The following is a 20,679-nucleotide window of genomic DNA, read 5'->3' as shown; positions in this document are numbered from 1 at the left end:
TATATAGTTTTAGTATCTAGCATTGTTAAAAGTAAGGGCTTTTCACCGGAGCAGTTTTATGGACAATCGGTGCTGTCCTTTGACCTTTTGAGGTTTGCCTCTGTAGTAAATAACTTTGGTGACTCTACTCTTTGAGTTCTCACCTTGTTCCCCAAATTTATCGACTGCCTAAATAATATTAGTTACTTGTTCTACTTCGCCAAAATGTCCTGCAAATGTACTAGTAGGACTTTTGTAAGGCCCTGTGTGCTTAGATAGTTCACCTCTTATTTTCTCCACCTTTCCGTTTTAGAAAGAAAACACTTTAAAGGAAAAGTTACATGTTGACGGGAAATGGCGCTCCATCTTTCTTCCACTACTCTTGCTTTCATTCTTGAATATTTCAGCAAGCGCATGGATGATCGTCCAACACCGTGGCGGTCTCCAATCCTTGACTTCCATAGCTCCTGCGACCATCTTCTCTACATCAGCCATCCCCTCATGTGGTCCCTTGCTGGTGTATTACCTTTAAGACCTTTCAGCCCACCTCCCTCTCTGACCCACATTTGATCTTTCCAGTTTACTTCACACTTCTCTCATCTTATTAAAGCCTCCAGACTGTTGATCTGATCACACCTGTACTGTCTACTGCTCATCCTTCCCCAATCTAGATCTGCGTCCTAACACTCGAAAGTTTTCTTGCAGATACTTTTTTTTTTTTTAGTTTTAAAAATTCACAAAAGTAAAAATACTACATACGCACGTGGTTTATTTAAAGACTCAGGATTTTAGGATTTATTTATAAGAAAAAGAGTATGCAGTTGCCTTTTTCTGTTTTTCCGTTCCCAAGGCTCTCATTTTCAACTTTTGTAGCTGTTGCTTTCGGTATTTTCTTTCATATTTCTTAATAACAGGCTTATTTTTCCCCTTGCAGTTCCTTTAAATTGAAGTGTAATGTACTGATTCTAAATTTTATGCACAACTGACCCTTGAACAATGTGGAGGTTAGAGGCACTGATCCCAACACTGTGGAAGATTGTAACTATTAATAGCCTACTGTTGACGGGAAGCCTTACTGATCACACAGTGGATTAACACATATTTTGTATTCTACATGCACTGTACTATGAACTAGAGAAAAGAAAATGTTATTAAAAAATAAGGAAGAGAAAATACACTTACAGAATTGTATGTATTGAAAAAAAATCTACATACAAGAGAGCCCTTGCAGTACAAACCATGTTGTTCAAGGATCGACTGTGTTCCAAATTGATCACCGTTATAAGTCTGGTTAATGTCCATCACCATACAGTTACAAATTTTTACGTGTGTGTGATAAGAACTTAAAATCTACTCTCAGCAACCTTTGAGTATATAATATAGTATTATTCACTATAGTCACCATGTTCTGCATTACACCCCCCATGATTTACAGCAACCTTTGAGTATATAATATAGTATTATTCACTATAGTCACCATGTTCTGCATTACACCCCCCATGATTTACTTATTTTATACCTGGAAGTTTGTACTTTTTTAACTCCCTTCACCCATTTTGCCTACTCCCAAGTAGCCTCTGGTAACACCAGTCTCTTCTCTGTATCTATGAGCTCCTTTTTTCTTTCTTTTTAAACTTTTAGATTCCACACAGTATTTGTCGTTCTCTGACTTACTTCTTTTTTTTTTTTTTAATCTTTTTACTGTTTGTTTATTTTTGAGACAGAGAGAGAGAGAGAGTGTGAGCAGGGAAGGGACAGAGAGAGAGGAAGACACAGACTCTGAAGCAGCTCCAGGCTCCGAGCTGTCAGCACAGAGCCCAACGTGGGGCTCGAACTCATGAACTGTGAGATCATGACCCGAGCTGAAGTCGGAAGCTTAACCAACTGAGCCACCCAGGCGCCCCTCTGACTTACTTCTCTTAGCATAATGGTCTCAGGGTCCATCTATGTTGTCACAAGTGACAAGATTTTCTTTTTTTTCTGGCTGAAAAATCCTGCGTATACATACCATGTCTTCTTCATTCGTTGATGGATACTTAGGTTGTGTCCATATCTTGGCTATTGTACATAATGCTGCAGTGAACACGGGGATGCATATGTGACCTCAAGTTTGTGTTTTCATTTTCATTGGATAAATACTCAAAAGTGGAATTAGTGGGTCATATGGCGGTTCTACTTTTAATCCTTCAAGGAACCCCCATACTGTATCCATAGTGGCTGTGACGATTTCCGTTCCCACCAAAAGTGCACAGCGATCCCTTTTCTTCACATCGTTGCTACCACTTCTTATTTCTTTTTGATAATAGCCATTCTAGCACGTGCGAAGTGATAGTTCATTAGGTTTTGATTTGCATTTCCCTGACGATCAGTGATGCGGAGCATTTTTTCATGTGTCTCTGGACCATCGGTATCTTCTCTTGGGAAAAATGTCTATTCAGATTTTCCGCCCCTTTTTAAAATTGCTTTTTTAAACATTTTTTGCTATTCAGTTATGTGAGTTCTTTATATATAATTTTTTATGGTAGCCCTTTGTCAGATATGTGATTTGCACATATTTTCTCTCCAGTAGCTTGCCTTTTTGTTTCATGGTTGGTTTCCTTTGCTGTGCAGAACATTTTTAGATTGATGGGGAACACTTAACTTATTTTTGCTTTGTTGTCTTGCTTTCTGTGTCAGATCCAAAAAAACCATTGTCGAGACTGTTGTCAAGGAGCTTACCACCTATTTTCTTCTAGGGTTTTTGTGCTTTCAGGGCTTTTAAGTCTTTTGTCCATTTTTATGTTTGGTGTAAGATAATGGTTCAGTTTCATTGTTTTTGCCTGTGACTGTCCAGTTTTCCCCGTACTGTTTTTTGAAGAGACTGTTCTTTCCCCATTGGATGTTCTTGGCTCTTTTGTCTTCTCTTAGTTGACCATACATACATAGATTTCTGGGCTCTCTGTTCTGTTCCACTGATCTGCATGTCTGTTTTGATTACAATTGCTTTGTAATATGGTTTGAAATTGGACCACGATGCTTCCAGCTCTGTTCTTCTCAAGATTGCTTTGACTGTTCATGGTCTTTTGTGATTCCATACAGATTTCAGGGTTGTTTGTTGTATGTCTTGGTAAATGCCATTGGAATGTTGATAGGGATTGCATCGAATCTGTTGAATGCTTCCAGTAGTATGGACATTTTAACGATATAAATTCTTCTAATCCATGAGCATAGAATATCTTTACACACATTTGCGTCTTCAGTTTCTTTCATCAGTTTCTTACTGTTTTCATTGTATGGGTCTTTCACTCCTGTGGTTAAACTTCCTCCTAGTTTAATTCTTTCTGATGCAATTGTTTCTTAATTTTGGTTTCTGCTAGCTCATATTTAGCGTATAGAAACGCAACAGATTTTTGTATGTTGGTTTTGTATCTTACAGCTTTACTGAAATCATTTAGTCTAACCGTTTTTTGGTAGAGTCTTTAGTTTCCTGTATTTAATATGCCGTCTGCACATGGTGACGGTTTTACCCCTGTTTCTGATTCGGATGCCTTTAATTTCTTGCCTGATTGCTACTACTTAATCTTTCGGTGCTAAGGCATTAACTGTTGACTTCCCACTGTGGATGATGGGGAATCAGCCTTCTTTCTTCCTTGCACCTTTTATCATACATGCACATACGTACTTTCTGCCCTCTACAACTTCCTAATTGTTGGGTGATGTAGCTATTGGAGTGGTTATGTTACTGTGACCGTATAGGTCATTCTGAGCTTATTTTTCTCCGGTTTCGTTTCCCTCCTTTTCTCTTGGGTCATTTGCCATGAGTACAAACAAATCTTAATCTCTCTCTCGAACTCTTCCTAGACCTCCATAATACCCCATTTCTGTGCCTCTTCATCACAGCAAAACTCCTTGACCAGGTTGTCTGTCCTGTCTTGCTCTCTCCTTCCTGCCGCCCCATCCTCTCTACTACTGCTGGCTGCTCCAGTCGGACTTTCGTCTCTGCCATTCGGTCGAGAAGACTTTTGTCACTACTGAGCACGAATGGCCTACACCTTGCCAAGACAAAGATTAAATCTAAGTTTGCGTCTTACTCACCCTTTCCTCGGCTTTTGATGTGTTCGACCGCTCCCTCCTCGAAACACTTCTTCACTTGGTTTCTGGGATTCTGTACAGACCTAATTTTCTTCCTGTGGCATTGGTCATTCCCTCTGTGTTTCGTGTGCTGATTGCACCCCTTCTTGCAATTTTCCTCTCAAAAATGCTTGCGTGCCCCAGGGCTTTCTCCTGCCCCCTTTTCTTTGCCTTCCTTAGGTAACCTAATCCCTTCCCATGGCTTCAAGCATCAGCTGTTGGCTCCAAAATGTCAAGCTTTGGCCCAGAGCTTCCCAGAACTCCAGACCTAGGTGTCCATTTGCCTATTCAGCATCCTCATTTAGTTGTTTAATAAGCATTTGAAGTATTCCATGGCCACAGCCAAATTCTAGGGTTCCACTCCCTACCGGATTCTCCAGCCCACTTCCCTGTCCTAGTATAAGCTGTCATGCAGTGGCTCAGGCCAACTATCTGTCAATCTGCCTTGGTTCCTTTCTTCCACATCCAGCCCATCACGACCTTTTGGTTGCCTATTAAAGACCTTTCTGTAATTCCACCTGTCCCACGGCTCCCCTGCCACAACCCTAATGTGATTCCTGCCTAGATTGCCAAGTGCCACTTCCTAACTGGTCTCCTTACTTCCCCCTTTCCCTAATGCATCCACCATCCCTCAGAGTGGTTCTGATACATTAAACCAGATCATTCATTCTGCCGCTTAAAACCTTCCCATGGCTTTGTTATGCCTTGAATTAAACCCAGACCCCTTCTTTGAAGCCTCCTTGATCTGAGCCTTGCCCGCCATTAGCCTCAGATCCCCATCTCCCTCCATTTCCTGGGCGTGGTGGGTTTTTCTATGCTGCGTCCTATTTCTTCCATCCCAAGGCCTTTGTTCTTGTTCTACCTCCTTATTGCGGAATGCCTTTCTCCCCCAGTATCTTCCCTCCACCAGCACTTTCTCATTGTTTTGGTTTCAACTCAGATACTGCTTGGGATACAGTGCCGTCCTGATGCAACCGAAAGCAGCACTTTTACTTCATCACATTCCTTTTTTATCTTCTCCGTAGCACCTCTTGTACCTGAGACTACATTAATATGTTTTCAGAATTTCAGTCTAGAATATAATTTCTCCCCTGTATCCTGAGCCCTTGGAACACTATCTGAGACACAGGAGGAATGTTTCCTGACAAGATTCATGAAAAAAGGAAGCAGTGCATTTTGAATGTTTCGTTTACTTTGTATATTCTCATTCTCCATCAGGAAATAGAGAAAAATGATTCCAACTAGGGAACCTTTCATTTGTTTAGGCAGCATTTCAAAGTGCTTTAAATTCCGAGGGCATTAAACCTTCCCTTACCGTGTTCACTTATGAGTGTGAAAAAAAAAAAAAAAGCCCATTGGAGGCAAACTGTATGACTTTGGGATAACCCCTTTATTTTCTCCGTATCTCCTAGATAAGGGTTGGTCGCCAGCTTTGTATGAGTGTTATGTGTTGTTTATGTCATAAAGGCTTTACATCATCAATCATATTGGGATGTAAAATATTCTGTTACGGTGTAACAGTTGGCTTTGTGAATGTATTTAACTGGGAATAGAATCAAGTGTGTGACCAGATTCACCATCAAACATGCTTCAAGCTTTTCACTGATTCTTCTCCATATGATATCTTAAAGGGAGGTAATTTTTTACTTGACTTTTGCCGGTCGGTGTAATTTGTAAATTGTTACAAGCTCCGGATGGGTGGAAATATGTTAGTCTAAATAATAAAGGGGGGGAAAAAACCTGGACCGAGAACTTAATAATTGATAGGTAAACAGAACTCTTAAATTATACGTTACTTGGATTTATCTGGCACTTGTCGCTGCCAGTGTCAATTTCATTTGATGGCTCTTTGGCTGAAACCCTGTTAGAGTTTCCAGAAAGCTCCCGTGCTTACACCATTTGGCTTTGGAGTTCCAGTGAATGGCCGGCTTCCAGCTCTGAGGAAGTAAGGTCCCAAGAGATCAGGAGAATTTAGCTGGGGAGAGGATAAGTGTGAAGATGGGTGTCTGAGCTACGACAGATCATCTGTGTCTTGTCCTGGCCTTCAGGGGGGCAGGTGTGCGGATGGAAATGAGCAGTCAGACTAGCTCGGATTGAACGAGGTGCATTGAGACCATCACGTGTCCTGCAGATGATTTTCGGTGTTTTTGTTTTTTTTTCTTTTTAGCAAGTCGGGTAAAGTTTCCAAATTGGCAGGTTCCTCTGTCCCTTCTTCCTTGCCCCGTCTCTAGGACTCAGCATTTTCCTGTATTCTCCATATAATTGCTTACACTCGCCTTACCAACATTTTTGTCCTAAACTTCTTTCCCTTTCCAATTGGGTTTGCTGAGGCTGTCTCAGGTTGTGGACTCTAAGTTATAAAAGAAAGGCCTTAAGCTCCCCAGAAAGAATCCTTCTAAATAGGTGTTTAGCCCTCAAGTAAGAAGGCATGTGTTTTGCACGGGTGCCTTTTTAAAGCGCTTCCCCACCTACGCTGGACTTTTGTCATGTGCATGGACTGACTCTCAGTATTGACCAGCCTGTCACAACATGGCTAGACATACCACACAGCTGTTCCTCTTTGCTCAGGTTCAAAACCAAGGAAGGAGCAGAGGAAGAGCTAGGATCATGGCCACACACGAAATACTCAAAACTGAAAATACGTGATTCAAGGGGGAGAAGAGACTCTCACACGCTAATTTATTCCTCCTGATCTTCAGGAAGTCTTTATGTATTGAGTTCTGGATCCAGTGGTTACAGGCCTAGAATACAGAATCTTGTTTGGTTTCATCCATAATACCCTCCGCATCTCTATTTTAACAGGGCAGTCCTGTACTGCATCGAAATGTTAATTCTTTAAGAGAGCGAATGTCCGCCTTCCAGTCAGCTTTTCACTGCATAAAGGAGAATGAAAAAATGACTGACTTTCCCGAAGTCTCAGAGGCAGAAGGAGAAGTCACGACAACAGGCTTGAGTGAGTAGAAGGAATTCAGTTTGGACTTCTGTGTTGATTCAGACGAGCCTCTGAGGTATAAAAAAGATGGCGTTCCACAGTGTGAAGGCAGTCTTTTCTGAGCAGAGCTCGGTATTTTTAAATGGAGCCTAACACTTAAAATTTGGGAAATTTCACACAAAAATTTAGATTTCTGGTTTGTCTTGGAAAAAACTTGCTATCAGGCATTCCTGAGCCTACGTCTCCACATGGCCGCGATTAAGTTTTAAGTGTTAACATGTCAGAGCCAGTTAGCTCGTTTCATCTTCAGAATAAGGCATGTGGCAAATGCGAGCGTTCAACCCGTGATCTTTAGAGGCTTATTATTAAGTTTGGCAAGCATTTCTATGAATGCCAAACACCGAACCCTGATATTATAAACAGATAGATCTAATCTGACATCTTAATAGCCTGTCACATTCTTTACCATAACTTTAGGTTGTAATTCATTTGGTTATTTTTGCCTGTCACTTTTGATTTTCCAATCACAGAGCATTTGAAACATCAGAATTAGACAAAATCTTGGCATTGGCGTAATCATCACAGCCATTCCTCTGGTGCTTTGCACTCTAAGGCTCCAGATGATTTGGTTTTGGTTTCTCGAACCACCTTCGGGCACATTCCAGCACCTCCCCATGTGCAAGACACATCCAGTTCATCTGCCTGACCCACTCTGCTGCACCCGTTTATATTTGTAGTTTGTAACTTACCTATTTTTCTCTTGTGACCTGCATTTGCAAATATTTTACGGCCATGATCGCTGTAGTTCTGCAGACGATTAAATTCACTTTTTGTATCTAGGAAGAACAGAGGCACATTGTGTCCGGGCTTTTCATAAAGTCTTACGTAGTCAAAGCAGAACCAGTGTTAGAACATAACCACATCCTTTAAAATGCTCTAAAGGAAAGGGTCCATCGTAAACTTTAAAATAGAGTGAGATACTATAACAGACATGGAAATGTGTATTAATGTATTTTAGTACCTTTTTAAAGTCTAGAAGAAAACTCTCGTAATGTTTGTTATCCTTTTAGTAGTGATGTTCTCTTGCCTTACAGTTAGATTTCTCTCCTGAATAGAAAAATGTCCTTCTCACTGGCAAAGTGTTGAGGTTCAAGCGTTACGTTTTACTAAAATCATTATCGACGAAATTTTAAAACGATACCAGAAAAGGAAAATATTTATGCCTGTGTTAATGTTTTTATTTTGTATACGTAGCCAAAAAGGAAAGGCTTGGGCAGTGTCCACAGTTTGAGTTCTCTGCAGATTTATCTTCCAAACGTCGAAGGATATCCTCTCAGAGCAACTCTGATGAAAATCTCCCTGACGCAGTTGATCTCCAGATATCCCGTAGAGCCCCTTCTCCTAATACAGGCACAATGTGTGCTGTTGAAACTTCTCCTGCAGATTTTTCTGAGGTAATTCACTTACTAGAATCATAGGAAAGTGAAGCTTTGGTTTTCTGGCTAGGCGGTTTTAAGACTGTCCGAACCCTTTTTCAGTTATGGTACCTTGTACTTCTATACCGCAGCTGAGTTTTAAATTGCACTCTGTGTGTGTGTGTGTGTGTGTGTGTGTGTATTTCCTACTTGCTAAATTTTTGTTGTTGTTGGCTTAATGGTTATTAGACAGTTTTGATTAATATGTTGCTTTTGGTTACAGAAAAACATTTTATGAAAGTATTAAGCCTTCTGGTCTTCTGCTTGCGAGGAATTGTTCTAGATACTGGTGGTACCACGGTGAGAAATCACAGCCCTGCCCTTGAGCAGCTTTTCGACTGCTGGAGGAGGCAGACGTAGGAGCATATTATTTAACACGTAACTGGCGAATGAGTTGAGGATTATATATGGGCTGTGCAGCTCAGGTGTGGGGGTCTTACTGCCACCAATAAGTGGCACCAATAAGTTGAACTGCCACCAATAAGAATTAGTGAAGAATTAGTGAAATATTTCCAGTTAAACCTAACTGGTTTAATACTGGCTGGGAAGCAGGCTGCTGTTTAGCTGCCCTTTGCTCTGCTTACTTCTTCCAAGTAGCTGGAGGGATTTTTGTTGCTTATAACTACTTGAAGCCTGTCAAGATTATCAAAAGACGGTAAGCAGTGTGAAATAATACTATTGAAGATCCTTGACCTTCACTCACACGTAGACAGGAAACTAGTTAGCTCATCACTGGCTTTCCTTGCTTTAATTGTGCTGTGATACAGCAGGTTCCCATATCTTCAGTGAGAGAAGACACCTGACAGCATTAGAGCTGGAACATTCCTGGCACCTTCTCTGTCACGTAGATTCAGTGCATCTCCTATCGATCTTATCTGGACCCGCATAATGAATGTTTGATAGTCATTAAAGATTCTTCAGGGTCCAGTAGGTTTCATTTGTATCTTGGAGTCAATTACAACCTCCGTTCCCTCTGCTTTTTCCTCCCGGATGTGAAATCATCGTCTGACAGAACCAGTAGTTTCTCATCAGAACTTTGATTGTTTGGACATACACCACAATTTAGAAATGGTTTCCGCATTAATATGAGTGTGTTTTCTGTCCTAGCCATTGATGGTTTTCCTAGCCTAGCTATTGATATCCTGTTGTTTGATTAGTAATTATATAACATCCTTCGTTAATTTTGAGAATTTTCTCTTTAGAATCAGTTAATACGGTTTTGTAGACTTCGAACAATAAGGCAACAAAAATGTGTCCTATAAACTTTTACTAGGGAGCTGAAATTTGTTTGGTGGGATGTTTAGGCTGCAGATGTTTTTAGTTCCATTCCTGTATTTTGTAACAATTAGGCAGATAATGATTGATTGGTTTAACATCAGATTTCCAGATAATCTGTAATGCTTACTCAAATCTTTACAAAGATCTCAGTACTCCTGTAAGTAGTAAGATTTAATATTTCTTTAATTTTTTTCCTCCCAAGAAATCTTTTGAATCTGGTTTAACGCAGTCTGGATATTTGGTTGAAGAGTCTGTTTCACTTTCAGATCTCACAGAAGCTTCAAGTGGTAAGTGTTTAATCTTTCCTTAATACATGCCAGTTCACCCATTGAAACATATTGTTCAGTGGATATTTATGTTTCAGCATTTACCTATATGCTGAAATTTGGGAAAACTGAAATGGTGCCCTCCATTTGAGGAGCTCACAGTCTAGTACAAATGTTTCAGAATTCTTGTTATATGAGAGATGACTTTTATTTTTTTTGAACTGCCACCAGTAAGAATTAGTGAAATATTTCCAAGCTGGTAGAATCCATTATAAAAAACAGAATCTCTGAACCCTTAACTGGTGTATTTTGTAAGACAAAACACTGCACATGTTGTTTTTGGTTTTTAAGTTTGTGGAAAGGGACCAGCATTCAAAACTTCCCCCAAATCAGTATGCTTATATTGAGTGAAAGTTACCTGTAAGGTATTAGGTTTACTTTCAGCCTACCTGTGTCTTGAAATCTTTTTTTTTAAATATTTATTTATTTTTGAGAGACGGAGAGGGACAACATGAGCAAGGGAGGGGCAGAGAGAGAGGGAGACACAAAATCTGAAGCAGGCTCCAGGCTCTGAGCTGTCAGCACAGAGCCCATCACAGAGCTTGAACTCATGAACCACGAGATCATGACCTGAGCAGAAGTTGGATGCTTAACTGACTAAGCCACCCAGGCTCCCCTGAAGTAAAACTCGTACGTATATAGTTAGGTCTTGCTTTTTTATTTATTCTGAAAAACCCCTTCTTTTCCATGGGAGTGTTTGGCCCATTAGCTTTTCAAGTCATTATTGATACGGTTTGATTTAAATCTACCTTTTTTGGGGGGCACCTGGGTGGCCCAGTCAGTCCAGCATCCAACTCAGTTTCGGCTCAGGTCGTGATCTCACAGTTTCCTGGGTTCGAGCCCCCCATTAGGCTCTGTGCTGGCGGTGTGGATTCTGTCTCTCTCTCTGGCCCTCCCCCACTGAGAGCTGTCTCTCTCTCAAACTTAAAAAAAAATTTTAAATAAGTAAATAAATACCGTTTTTTCACGCGTATTCTCTTCTGCTTTTTGTTCCTCTGTTTCCCTTTTGTCTTTCTTGAGTATATTTGAAATCTCCTTTTTGGAAATCCATTTATTCATTACTTTTTATCTGTTTTCAATATTAAAAAAATTTAAAAAAAATTTGTATAAGTGTATATATTACATATACATATATACATGTTATATATATACATATTATACATAGTATGCCTGTTTGCATATATATGTATTATATATATACATATCATACATATTATTATACATATGTGTATGCGTGTATACACGTATACACATATATAGGTATATATGTATACATGTATATATGTATACGTATATATGTATTAAGTGATCTCTAGTCCTAACATGGGGCTTCAACTCACAACCCCAAGATGAAGAGTTGCATGCTTTACAGAGCCTGCCAGGCGCCCCTATCCATTACCTTTTAAACTCACCTTGTTGCATCTTTTCTGTTCATAGTTACAATTGTAATATACATCCTTAACCTTTCACAGTCTACTTAGAATTAATACTGATAACTTCAGGTAAAAGGCAGTACATTATGATGATTTATAAGAAATACAAATTGGTACAATGGATTACTACTTGGCAATGAGAAGGAATGAAATCATGCCCTTTGTAGCAACGTGGATAGAACTAGGAGGTATTATGCTGAGTGAAATTAGCCAGAGAAAGACAGATACCATATGTTTTCATTCATATGTGGATCTTGGGAAACTTAACAGAATACTGTGGGAGAAGGGAGGGGGAAAAATAGTTACAAACAGAGAGGGAGGGAGGCAAACCCCAAGAGACTTCTTAAATACAGAGAACAAACTGAGGGTTGATGGCGGGGCAGGGGAGGGGAAAATGGGCGATGGACATTGAGGGCAATTGTTGGGATGAGCACTGGGTGTTGTATGTAAGCGATGAACCACGGGAATCTACCCCCAAAACCAAGAGTACTTTACATACTGTATGTTAGCCAATTTGACAATAAATTATATGTATTAAAAAAGAAAAAAAAGAAAAGGACCCTGGCCTATAGTCCTTGGACATTCACTTTCAAATGGAGAGCTTTACTCCTATTCCTCCTTTCTAATCTTATGGTCTAATAAACTTTTGCCTGCTGCTTAAAAAAAAAAATGAAGAAGAAATACATATTGGTTATCTACATGAATATTCCTTGAATGAGTAAATATTTGGATGACCAAATATACATCCTTCAGATAAATTTGGTGTTCATCCACAGTTCCTAAAAATACTTTAGAGCCATGAAGGTGACATAGGTGTCTTATTACTAATGAAGGTGGCTTTTGGACCCCACCCAGTGGCTGGAGCTGGTTGCTGGGCGGACCAGCCATGTGATTGGAGGGTTTAGCCCCGCCCCCTGATCGCTGAGGAGAGGAGAGGGGCTGGAGGTTGAATCAGCCAGTGACTTCATCAGTCATGGCCATGTAATGAAACCTCCATAAAAACTCAAAAAGACAAGGTTCAGAGAGCTCCCGGGTTGGTGAACATGTGGAGATGTGGGTACCTCACCCTATGTTCTCTTCATCTGGCTGGTGATTCGTATCCTTCATCATTTCCTTCAATAAACTGGTAAACATTAGTGTTTCCTTGAGTTCTGAGCTGCTCTGGCAAATTCAGAGAACATAAGGAGTAGGTCCCGAGAGCCTCTTGATTGATAGCCACGCTGTCAGAAGTGGAGGTCACAATCTGGACTCGTGACTAGCATCCAAAGTCTAAGGAGGAAGTTGTTGGAACCTCTGGTCTGTAGCAGGTGGGTCAGAGGCACAGGAGACAGCCCAGGATTTGTGACTGGCATCTTAAGTGGGAGATGGGGGGTGCGCTTGTAGAACTGAGCCCTTCACCTCCAGAAGCTGATGCTGTCTCTGGATAGTGTCAGAATTGGGTTGAATTCTTAGACACCCCGCTGGTGTCTGAGAATTGCTTGCTGGTGGTCTGTCTGGGAGATTCCCTTCCCCCCATGTTAGAATTGGGTCCTGGAACCTGGATAGAGTTGGTGTTAGAGGAGATAGAAGCTTTACCTACTGTATACATCTATTTCCTGTCTCCCCACCCATGTCTTTTATGGTACTTGACACTATAGATACCCTCTGTATTTAAATCCCACAATATTTTTGCTTTCACCAATCCTATATATCGGGAGCAGAATCTTCTCTGGTTATCCTGATAGCCATCATTTCTGATGCTCTCCATTCCTTGCTGAGGATCTAAGTTTCCCTCTGGTATCATTTACCTTCAACCTGAAAAAGAACTTCCTTCAGCATTTCTTGCAATGTATGTCTTCTCTGACTTAATTTGAATCATAACATGATGGCTGAGGCACAGAGCGGTGTTAGATTTTGTAAAAGGGGATAGAAAATACTTAGAGGAGAGCTCGCAGAGGAGAACCCACGTGATACCTCCATGATCTCCTTGCCTTCTCCACCCTGTTTTACCCACCTGGCCGGAGATGCAGCCCGTGAATCCGCCTTCCTACTCTGTTCTGCCCTCCATATATCTGAGATGAATTTTATGGACGTTGATAGCCTCACTGGCCGTCCCTTCTGTTCCTTAATCATACCTTCTCTTTTCATTTAAGCTTCCAACCCTCCTTCCCTTCCTTTTTTTTTTTTTAAGGTATTTATAATTTATTTCTTACAAAAAATAATTCTTCAGCATAAGTGTGTTTTCTGTGCTGTTTTTCTTTTATATCAACATGCGTACATGTAAGTAATTAGATACCATTCAAAATTTAACTGGGCCTCCTGCGGTTTTATTTGCTAGATCTGGCAGCCCTGCTCACAAATGACTGAGATAAAAGTTCCCTGGTGCCCCTTCGTCGTCTGTGTCTTTTTTTTTTTTTTTTAATTTTTTTTAACGTTTATTTATTTTTGAGACAGAGAGAGACAGAGCATGAACGGGGGAGGGGCAGAGAGAGAGGGAGACACAGAATCGGAAACAGGCTCCGGGCTCTGAGCCGTCAGCACAGAGCCCGACGCGGGGCTCGAACTCACGGACCGTGAGATCGTGACCTGAGCTGAAGTCGGACGCTTAACCGACTGAGCCACCCAGGCGCCCCCGTCGTGTGTGTCTTCTATCGACAGGAAAAGGAAAGATGTCAGAAGCAAATGGCCTGGGCCACTCACCACCACACCCTCCTGCCTCTCTGAACAAGCATGCCCCGCCCCCCCCTTTCCTCCTGTTATGGTAGATCCTCTGGGCTCTTATCTAAGGCCAACCCCTTCAGTATGGTCCCTTCCCTCTTTGAGGACCTTCCGCATGAAGTGGCCCCTCTTTTCAGAGTTGTTCATTTTTCCCATTAACATGCAACGTGCTGTAGTATCTCCCATCTTAAACCGGCCTTTGTCCCGGGGTTTCCTTTCAGCCAGAACCCCATTTCCTTGTTTTCCTCTGTAGCAAAGCTCCCTTTTTTAACACAAAAAAAATTTTTAATGTTTATTTATTTTTGAGAGACACAGAGCATGAGTGGGGGAGAGGCAGAGAGAGAGAGAGAGAGACAGAATCTGAAGCAGGCTCCAGGCTCCACGTCAGCACAGAGCCCAACGCGGGGGCTTGAACTCACAAACTGCAAGATCATGACCTGAGCCGAAGCCGGCGCTTAACCAACTGAGCCACCCAGGCGCCCCAATGTACCAAAGCTCCCTTAAAAGAACAGGCCGGGCCTGTCCCCTCGCCTCCCATTCTGTCTCGATGCAGCTCCAAATGGGCCTCGGTAACCAGTAGCCTCTTCATTGCTATCCCAGTAGTCACTCTCCATGTACCCTCTCCTTGGCGTCTCAGCATGGCAGGCAGAGCTGACAGTGTCCTCCTGTGAGAAACCGTTTCTTCACTGGGCATCGGGACTTCATTCCCTCTTGTTTTCCCCTATTTCCCTGGCCATTTCCTATTTGTCTGTTTTCTTTATTCCTTCTCTTCCATCCTGACCTTTAAACATTTGAATGCCCTGGGTTCAGTGCTCCCGACTTCTCTCCACACTCACTTCCCTAGGTGATTGTAGGCATTCCCACCACCCTGAATGTTGTCTCTGTGCTGCTGACTTCAAAATTTCAATACCCGTCCTTGGTGTCCTCCCTGAACTCTAAACCTAAGTGCTCAGCTGCCTTTTCTGGTCTCCACATGGATGTCTAATAAACATCTCGGACTTAACATACTCAAATGGGTCTTAACTGTTTCTCCTTCTGGAGACTGCTCATATGTTTGTTTGTTTCGGTTTTTTTTTCCATCTCCGTAAACAATACTGACCATTCACCCAATTGGCTTGTGTCAAAAACCTTGACATTACCTTGACACCTCCCTTTCAAAAGTTAAACTTGAGTGCGGTTAACAAATGCTGTTGGCTTTATCTTGACAATATATCAAATGCCTAACCATTTCCCACCTCCTAAGTATCATCACTGTGGTCCAGGCTACCGCCTTCTCTTGCCTGGATTGTTTTGTCTCCTCTGTGATTTCCCTGCTTCCATCTCTGTCCCCCTCCCTCTTTGGAATCTTCTACACGGTGGGCAGGGTGCTCCTTTTAAAATGACAGTTACACTATATCATTCCCCTTCTCAAAATCTTTCATTGACCTCCCGCTGTACCTAGAATAGTAGCCAGTCCACACCCGGCCTGGTCAGTCCTTAGCCTTCTCTTGGAAGCTTCCTATCTCTCTTCTCCTTGCTCAGGCTGTTCCAGCCACACCGGCCTTGTTGTCCCTCTAGTGCGTCAGGTACGTTCTTATCTTGGATCTTCGCACTTGGCTTCATGCATGTAATGTTCTTCCCTAGATGTGTGCGTGGCTCACTTCGTCCCTTCACCCAGATGCCTGCTGGATCCCTGAGACACGTCAAAACAGCAGCTCCCCCCTCCCACCGTATCCTGCCTTATCCCCTTAATTTCTACATTATTTCCTTTAAAGGCATAAGTTACTACTTGTCGTTATCGAAACATTTTTTTTTTTTTCCAACGTTTATTTATTTTTGGGACAGAGAGAGACAGAGCATGAACAGGAGAGGGGCAGAGAGAGAGGGAGACACAGAATCGGAAACAGGCTCCAGGCTCTGGGCCATCAGCCCAGAGCCCGACGCGGGGCTCGAACTCCCGGACCGCGAGATCGTGACCTGGCTGAAGTCGGACGCTTAACCGACTGTGCCACCCAGGCGCCCCTTGAAACATTTCTTTAACGTTGTCTCTTTATTTGGAGATGACTGTAGAGTCACTTGCAGTTGTACGAAATAATATAGACATCCAGTGTCCACCCTCCCCAGTGTCCCCCAGTGGTGACATCTTGGGTAGCAGTAATATGGAGTCACAACCAGGAAATTAACACTGATACAATCCACTGACTTTTCTTCAGATGTCACCAGTCTGACGTGCACTCATTTATGTGTATATTTAGTTCCATGTAATTTTAACACGTGGAGACTCATGTGGCCACACTGCCTTCAGTCAAGATAGAGAACCGTTCCAGCAAAGGGAACCCTCATGCTGTGCTCCCCCTTTCGTAGCCATAGCTTCCTCTCACCTTCTACCCCTCCCAGGTCTTTTTATACTGTGTATTTGTTCCCCAAAGTGTGGGAGCTTTATGTGGGTTTTGGTTTTGGTTTTGGTTTTGGTTTTAGGTTTATTTTGAGAGAGTGCATGCAAGCACGGGTGGGGCAGAGAGAGAGAAAATCCCAAGCGGGCTCCACACTGTAAGCATGGAGCCTGAGGCAGGGCTCGAACGCATGAACCCTGCGGTCATGACCTGAGCCAAAACCAAGAACTGGGACGTTTAACCGACTGAGCCACCCAGGTATCCCGGGGGCTTTGTGTGTTTTATTCATTGTTGTATCTCTAGCACCTAGAAAGGAGTGCCTGTCGTGTCTAGGTCTAGCACCTAGAAAAAAGGGCCCAACATGTTTGTTAAACGTGGGTCATAAAGAAATACTCCCGTGAGAAAAAAACTTTGCAGGAGGAAGCTTTGCCTTATTTGCAGGCACACACAACATATAAATGTTTTGATTTGATAATCTTTCCTCTTCTCATCCCATCTTCTCCCTCCCACCACCCTTGCATCCTGAGATACCTCTGACTCCAGCAGTAAAATTGGTCCTCAGTCGTCGTTCAACTCAGGTTAGTTTTATGGTATAAGTCTTGGGTGTTGTGAGTGGAGGCAGGCGAACAGTCAGTCGGTCTGTTTTGTGAGCACCGTCTTAGATTCGTGGGAGCCAAAACTCTTCGCTTACCTTTACCCTCAGTAGTTAGCAAGTTGTGACCATTGCCACTTCTCTGTCTTCTTTTTATTTTTTTCTTTAAATTTTTTTTAACATTTATTTATTTTTGAGACAGAGAGAGACAGAGCATGAACGGGGGAGGGTCAGAGAGAGGAAGACACGGAATCTGAAACAGGCTCCAGGCTCCAAGCTGTCAGCACAGAGCCCGACGCGGGGCTCGAACTCACGGACTGCGAGATCATGACCTGAGCCGAAGTCGGACGCTTAACCAACTGAGCCACCCAGGCGCCCCTCTGTCTTCTTTTTATATATCCAAATGAAATTCCAGATGTCATTCCCCAAGCAGGATATATTAGGGTCGAATTTCTCTTTCTTTCTTTCTTTTTGTTTTTTTTAAGTTTCTTTATTTATTTTTGAGAGAGAATGAGTGCGGGGCAGGGGCAGAGAGAAGGGGAGACAGAGAATCCCAAGCAGGCTCCACGCCGTCATTGCAGAGCCCAACGACCCCACACAGTCGATCCCCTGACCGTTAGATCACAACCTGAGCTGACAGCAGGAGCCGGGCATTTAATCGACTGAGCCACCCAGGCGCCCCTAGGGTGGAATTACTTGTAGCACGTTATTCTCTTTGCAAATACATGATGTTTTTGGTGTGGAACAACCTGATTCAGATGTCTTCTACGTCTCTTGTTTACATGTTTACTCAGAAGGAGTCAAGGTTGCTGAGTATGTAGAGGGCGAAAGATCAAGTGTTGCTGTTTCCCTTGACAACTTGACGGAAGTGAGCACAGACACCACTCCTGAAGGCAGGTCACTGGTCACTCCACTCTGCAAGAGGGACGTTGCATCCTCTGAGACCTTCGTACTTCGTTCGGTGCTAAAGAAACCCTCTGTTAACCTGTTTCTAGAAAGCCTGCAGGTAAGTTGAGAGCTACTTGTCCTAAAGCGAATGGAATAAAAATTCATTTTGGTTTAAAACAGCACGAGAAATCTGATGTTAAAATCCAGGCTGCGGGCGCCTGGGTGGCTCAGGCTGAGCCTCCGACTTCGGCTCAGGTCATGATCTCACGGTTCTTGGGTTTGATCCCCGCGTCGGGCTCTGTGCTGACAGCTCAGCGCCTGGAGCCTGCCTTGGATTCTGTGTACCCACCTCTCTCTGCCCCTCCCCCCACCCATGCTCTGTCTTGCTCCGTCTCTCAAAAATAAATAAATGTTAAAAAAAAAAAAAAAAAATCCAGGCTGTAAATGCTGTGAGAAGTTTGAATGGCTGGGCTCTGGAGTCCAGGTGCCCGGTTTCAAACTCTGACTCTGAAGTTTAAGAGCTGGGCAAATTCTGTAACCTTTTTGTACCTTGGTTTCATCTCTGCAAGGATGGCTAGTTTGAGCAGAGTAAGTGGAATAATAATAGGATTTTAGCACCAGTGCCCGGCAAACGAGAGGTAATTTTTTTTCCAATCCGTACGCATTTAAATATATAGCCATGCCTACACATCTCTTTCTTTTCTGTTTTCTCTTTTAAAGTTTGTTTATTTATTTTTGAGGGAGAGGGCGCGTGTGTGCCCGCAAGTGGGGAGGGGCAGAGAGAGAGGGAGACAGGAGGTCGAGGATCCCAAACTCAAGAACCGTGAGATCGTGACCTGAGCCGAAATCAAGAGCCAGACTCTTCACCGACTGAGCCACCCAGGCGCCCTGCCTACACATCTGTTTCTAAAGCCAAAGTAAAGTAGTACCTTCTATTTACAGACATAGTTATGGTCAGTGGTTATTTAACTGTTTAACGGTTTTTCTGATGTGGGTCTCTATACAGGGCTGCTTATTCATATCCTATATATTTGGTTTCTTTTCAATCAGGCTTAGCATCTTCATGATCCATATAACTCTTACTGATTAACGACGTTACGTAGCAAACATCCATTCCTACCACTAAAATTCTGTGAAGATTTTTATAATTGATCTTTTTACTAAGCTCTCCAAAGTTTGTAGGTGTATACACTTTGAGTTGTTTGCTAATTTTCACGGTTGTTTTGATTATAAACAAATGTAAAAACTCACAAGAATTTTATTTTCTAAGTTCACTTATTTCACAAATAATGGGCGTTTTCCTGGTCAGGAAAATGAAATGGACTTGAGAGACAGTTGCTCAAGGAGGGTTGTTTGGGGCAGGGCATTTGCTTAGAGAAGGAGGGGCTTTTGGAATGGGTGCACTGGAGAAAATGAACAGCTCTAGAGAACAAGGACTGGTCCAGGGTTTGGGAAGCAGATGATGGTTTGGAGGTGACTCATGCAGCCCACGGCCCTGGCGCTCCCCTGCTTCCCTCCGGTGGCCCTGTGTTGAGTTTTGCCTTGTTTGGCGATTCAAGACTTGCGCTGTCCCTTCCTCACGAACTCTGTAATCTCTTGGGGAAGCAGAGAGGGACAGATACTACCTTCTTTCCTTGCTCCTAAATCAGGAATATAGTAATGGGGACAGGAGATTTACACACTTAAAAAAAGTCTGTTTCCCATACTTAAGAGACAAAACACCCTATTATGCCATTCACCTGTTTTCTTGTTTTTGTGCAATTTTTACACCTATAGATAGCCTGATCTGACACCATCCATTACATCATACCTCTAGCCACTCATATTTTCCTTAACTTCATTTGCTAGATTAAAAATGATGGAATGCGGGGCGCCTGGGTGGCTCAGTCGGTTAAGCGGCCGACTTCAGCTCAGGTCACGACCTCATGGTCCATGAGTTCGAGCCCCGCGTTGGGCTCTGGGCTCACGGCTCAGAGCCTGGAGCCTGCTTCCGATTCTGTGTCTCCCTCTCTCTCTGCCCCTCCCCCGTTCATGCTCTGTCTCTCTCTGTCTCAAAAATAAATAAAATGTTAAAAAAAAAATTAAAAAAAAAAATAAAAATGATGGAATGCATTCAGCCCATGTTATGGATTTCTGTTCTTTAATTTTCTCCTAAAATACGATTTACTAAAGTAATATAAAGAGGGTCCAGGTTTTCTTGTGGCTAATGTCACTAAGCCAGAACAGTTATGAAAGCAAATGTAATCTGCGACACTACATAGTATTTATTACCTTTGGCAGAAGAAAGTTCAAAGTGACCATTCCTAATGACTGTGAGTGTGCATTTATATGCGTAAAATTATTCATTGATGTTTATTTTGCTTAGGAACACTGTGACAATCTCTGTGATGACGGGACTCATCCGAGCTTAATCTCAAATCTTGCAAACTATTGCAAAGAACAAACAACAGGTAAGAAATCCACACTTATTTGGAAGCCTGAGGATACCATTTTCTTGTAAAACTCTGTGCTAGTATGTGGTATTTTCAATGATCTGCTAAATGCCTCGATGCTTTGGAAATTACATGGGAATGAACAGTTGGTTGGAGTCTCAGAAT

The 20,679-nt window shown here is 42.4% G+C and overlaps 1 protein-coding gene across 10 annotated transcripts in view; it reads left to right on the top strand.

Moving 5' to 3' along the window:
- CDCA2 (cell division cycle associated 2) overlaps positions 1 to 20,679 on the top strand; it is a 49,853-nt gene that overhangs the window by 8,902 nt on the left and 20,272 nt on the right. For 2 of the 10 annotated variants that reach the window (XM_045055362.1, XM_045055363.1), the window contains exons 5-10: positions 6,892 to 7,042; positions 8,276 to 8,475; positions 9,977 to 10,061; positions 17,130 to 17,180; positions 17,989 to 18,200; positions 20,448 to 20,532. In XM_045055362.1, the coding sequence (XP_044911297.1) occupies positions 6,892 to 7,042; positions 8,276 to 8,475; positions 9,977 to 10,061; positions 17,130 to 17,180; positions 17,989 to 18,200; positions 20,448 to 20,532 (784 nt within the window). Of the gene's footprint in view, positions 1 to 5,567; positions 5,725 to 6,891; positions 7,043 to 8,275; positions 8,476 to 9,976; positions 10,062 to 17,129; positions 17,181 to 17,988; positions 18,201 to 20,447; positions 20,533 to 20,679 lie in introns of those variants that run through there. The other 8 variants (XM_045055370.1, XM_045055371.1, XM_011281443.4 and 5 more) reach the window with 8 other exon arrangements.

The sequence above is a fragment of the Felis catus genome, chromosome B1 (genome assembly GCF_018350175.1).
Source record: "Felis catus isolate Fca126 chromosome B1, F.catus_Fca126_mat1.0, whole genome shotgun sequence".
In the NCBI taxonomy this organism is placed as follows: Eukaryota; Metazoa; Chordata; class Mammalia; order Carnivora; family Felidae; genus Felis; species Felis catus.
The sequence above is the reverse complement of the archived record's forward strand: the minus strand, read 5'-3'. Positions and strand labels throughout refer to the sequence as shown.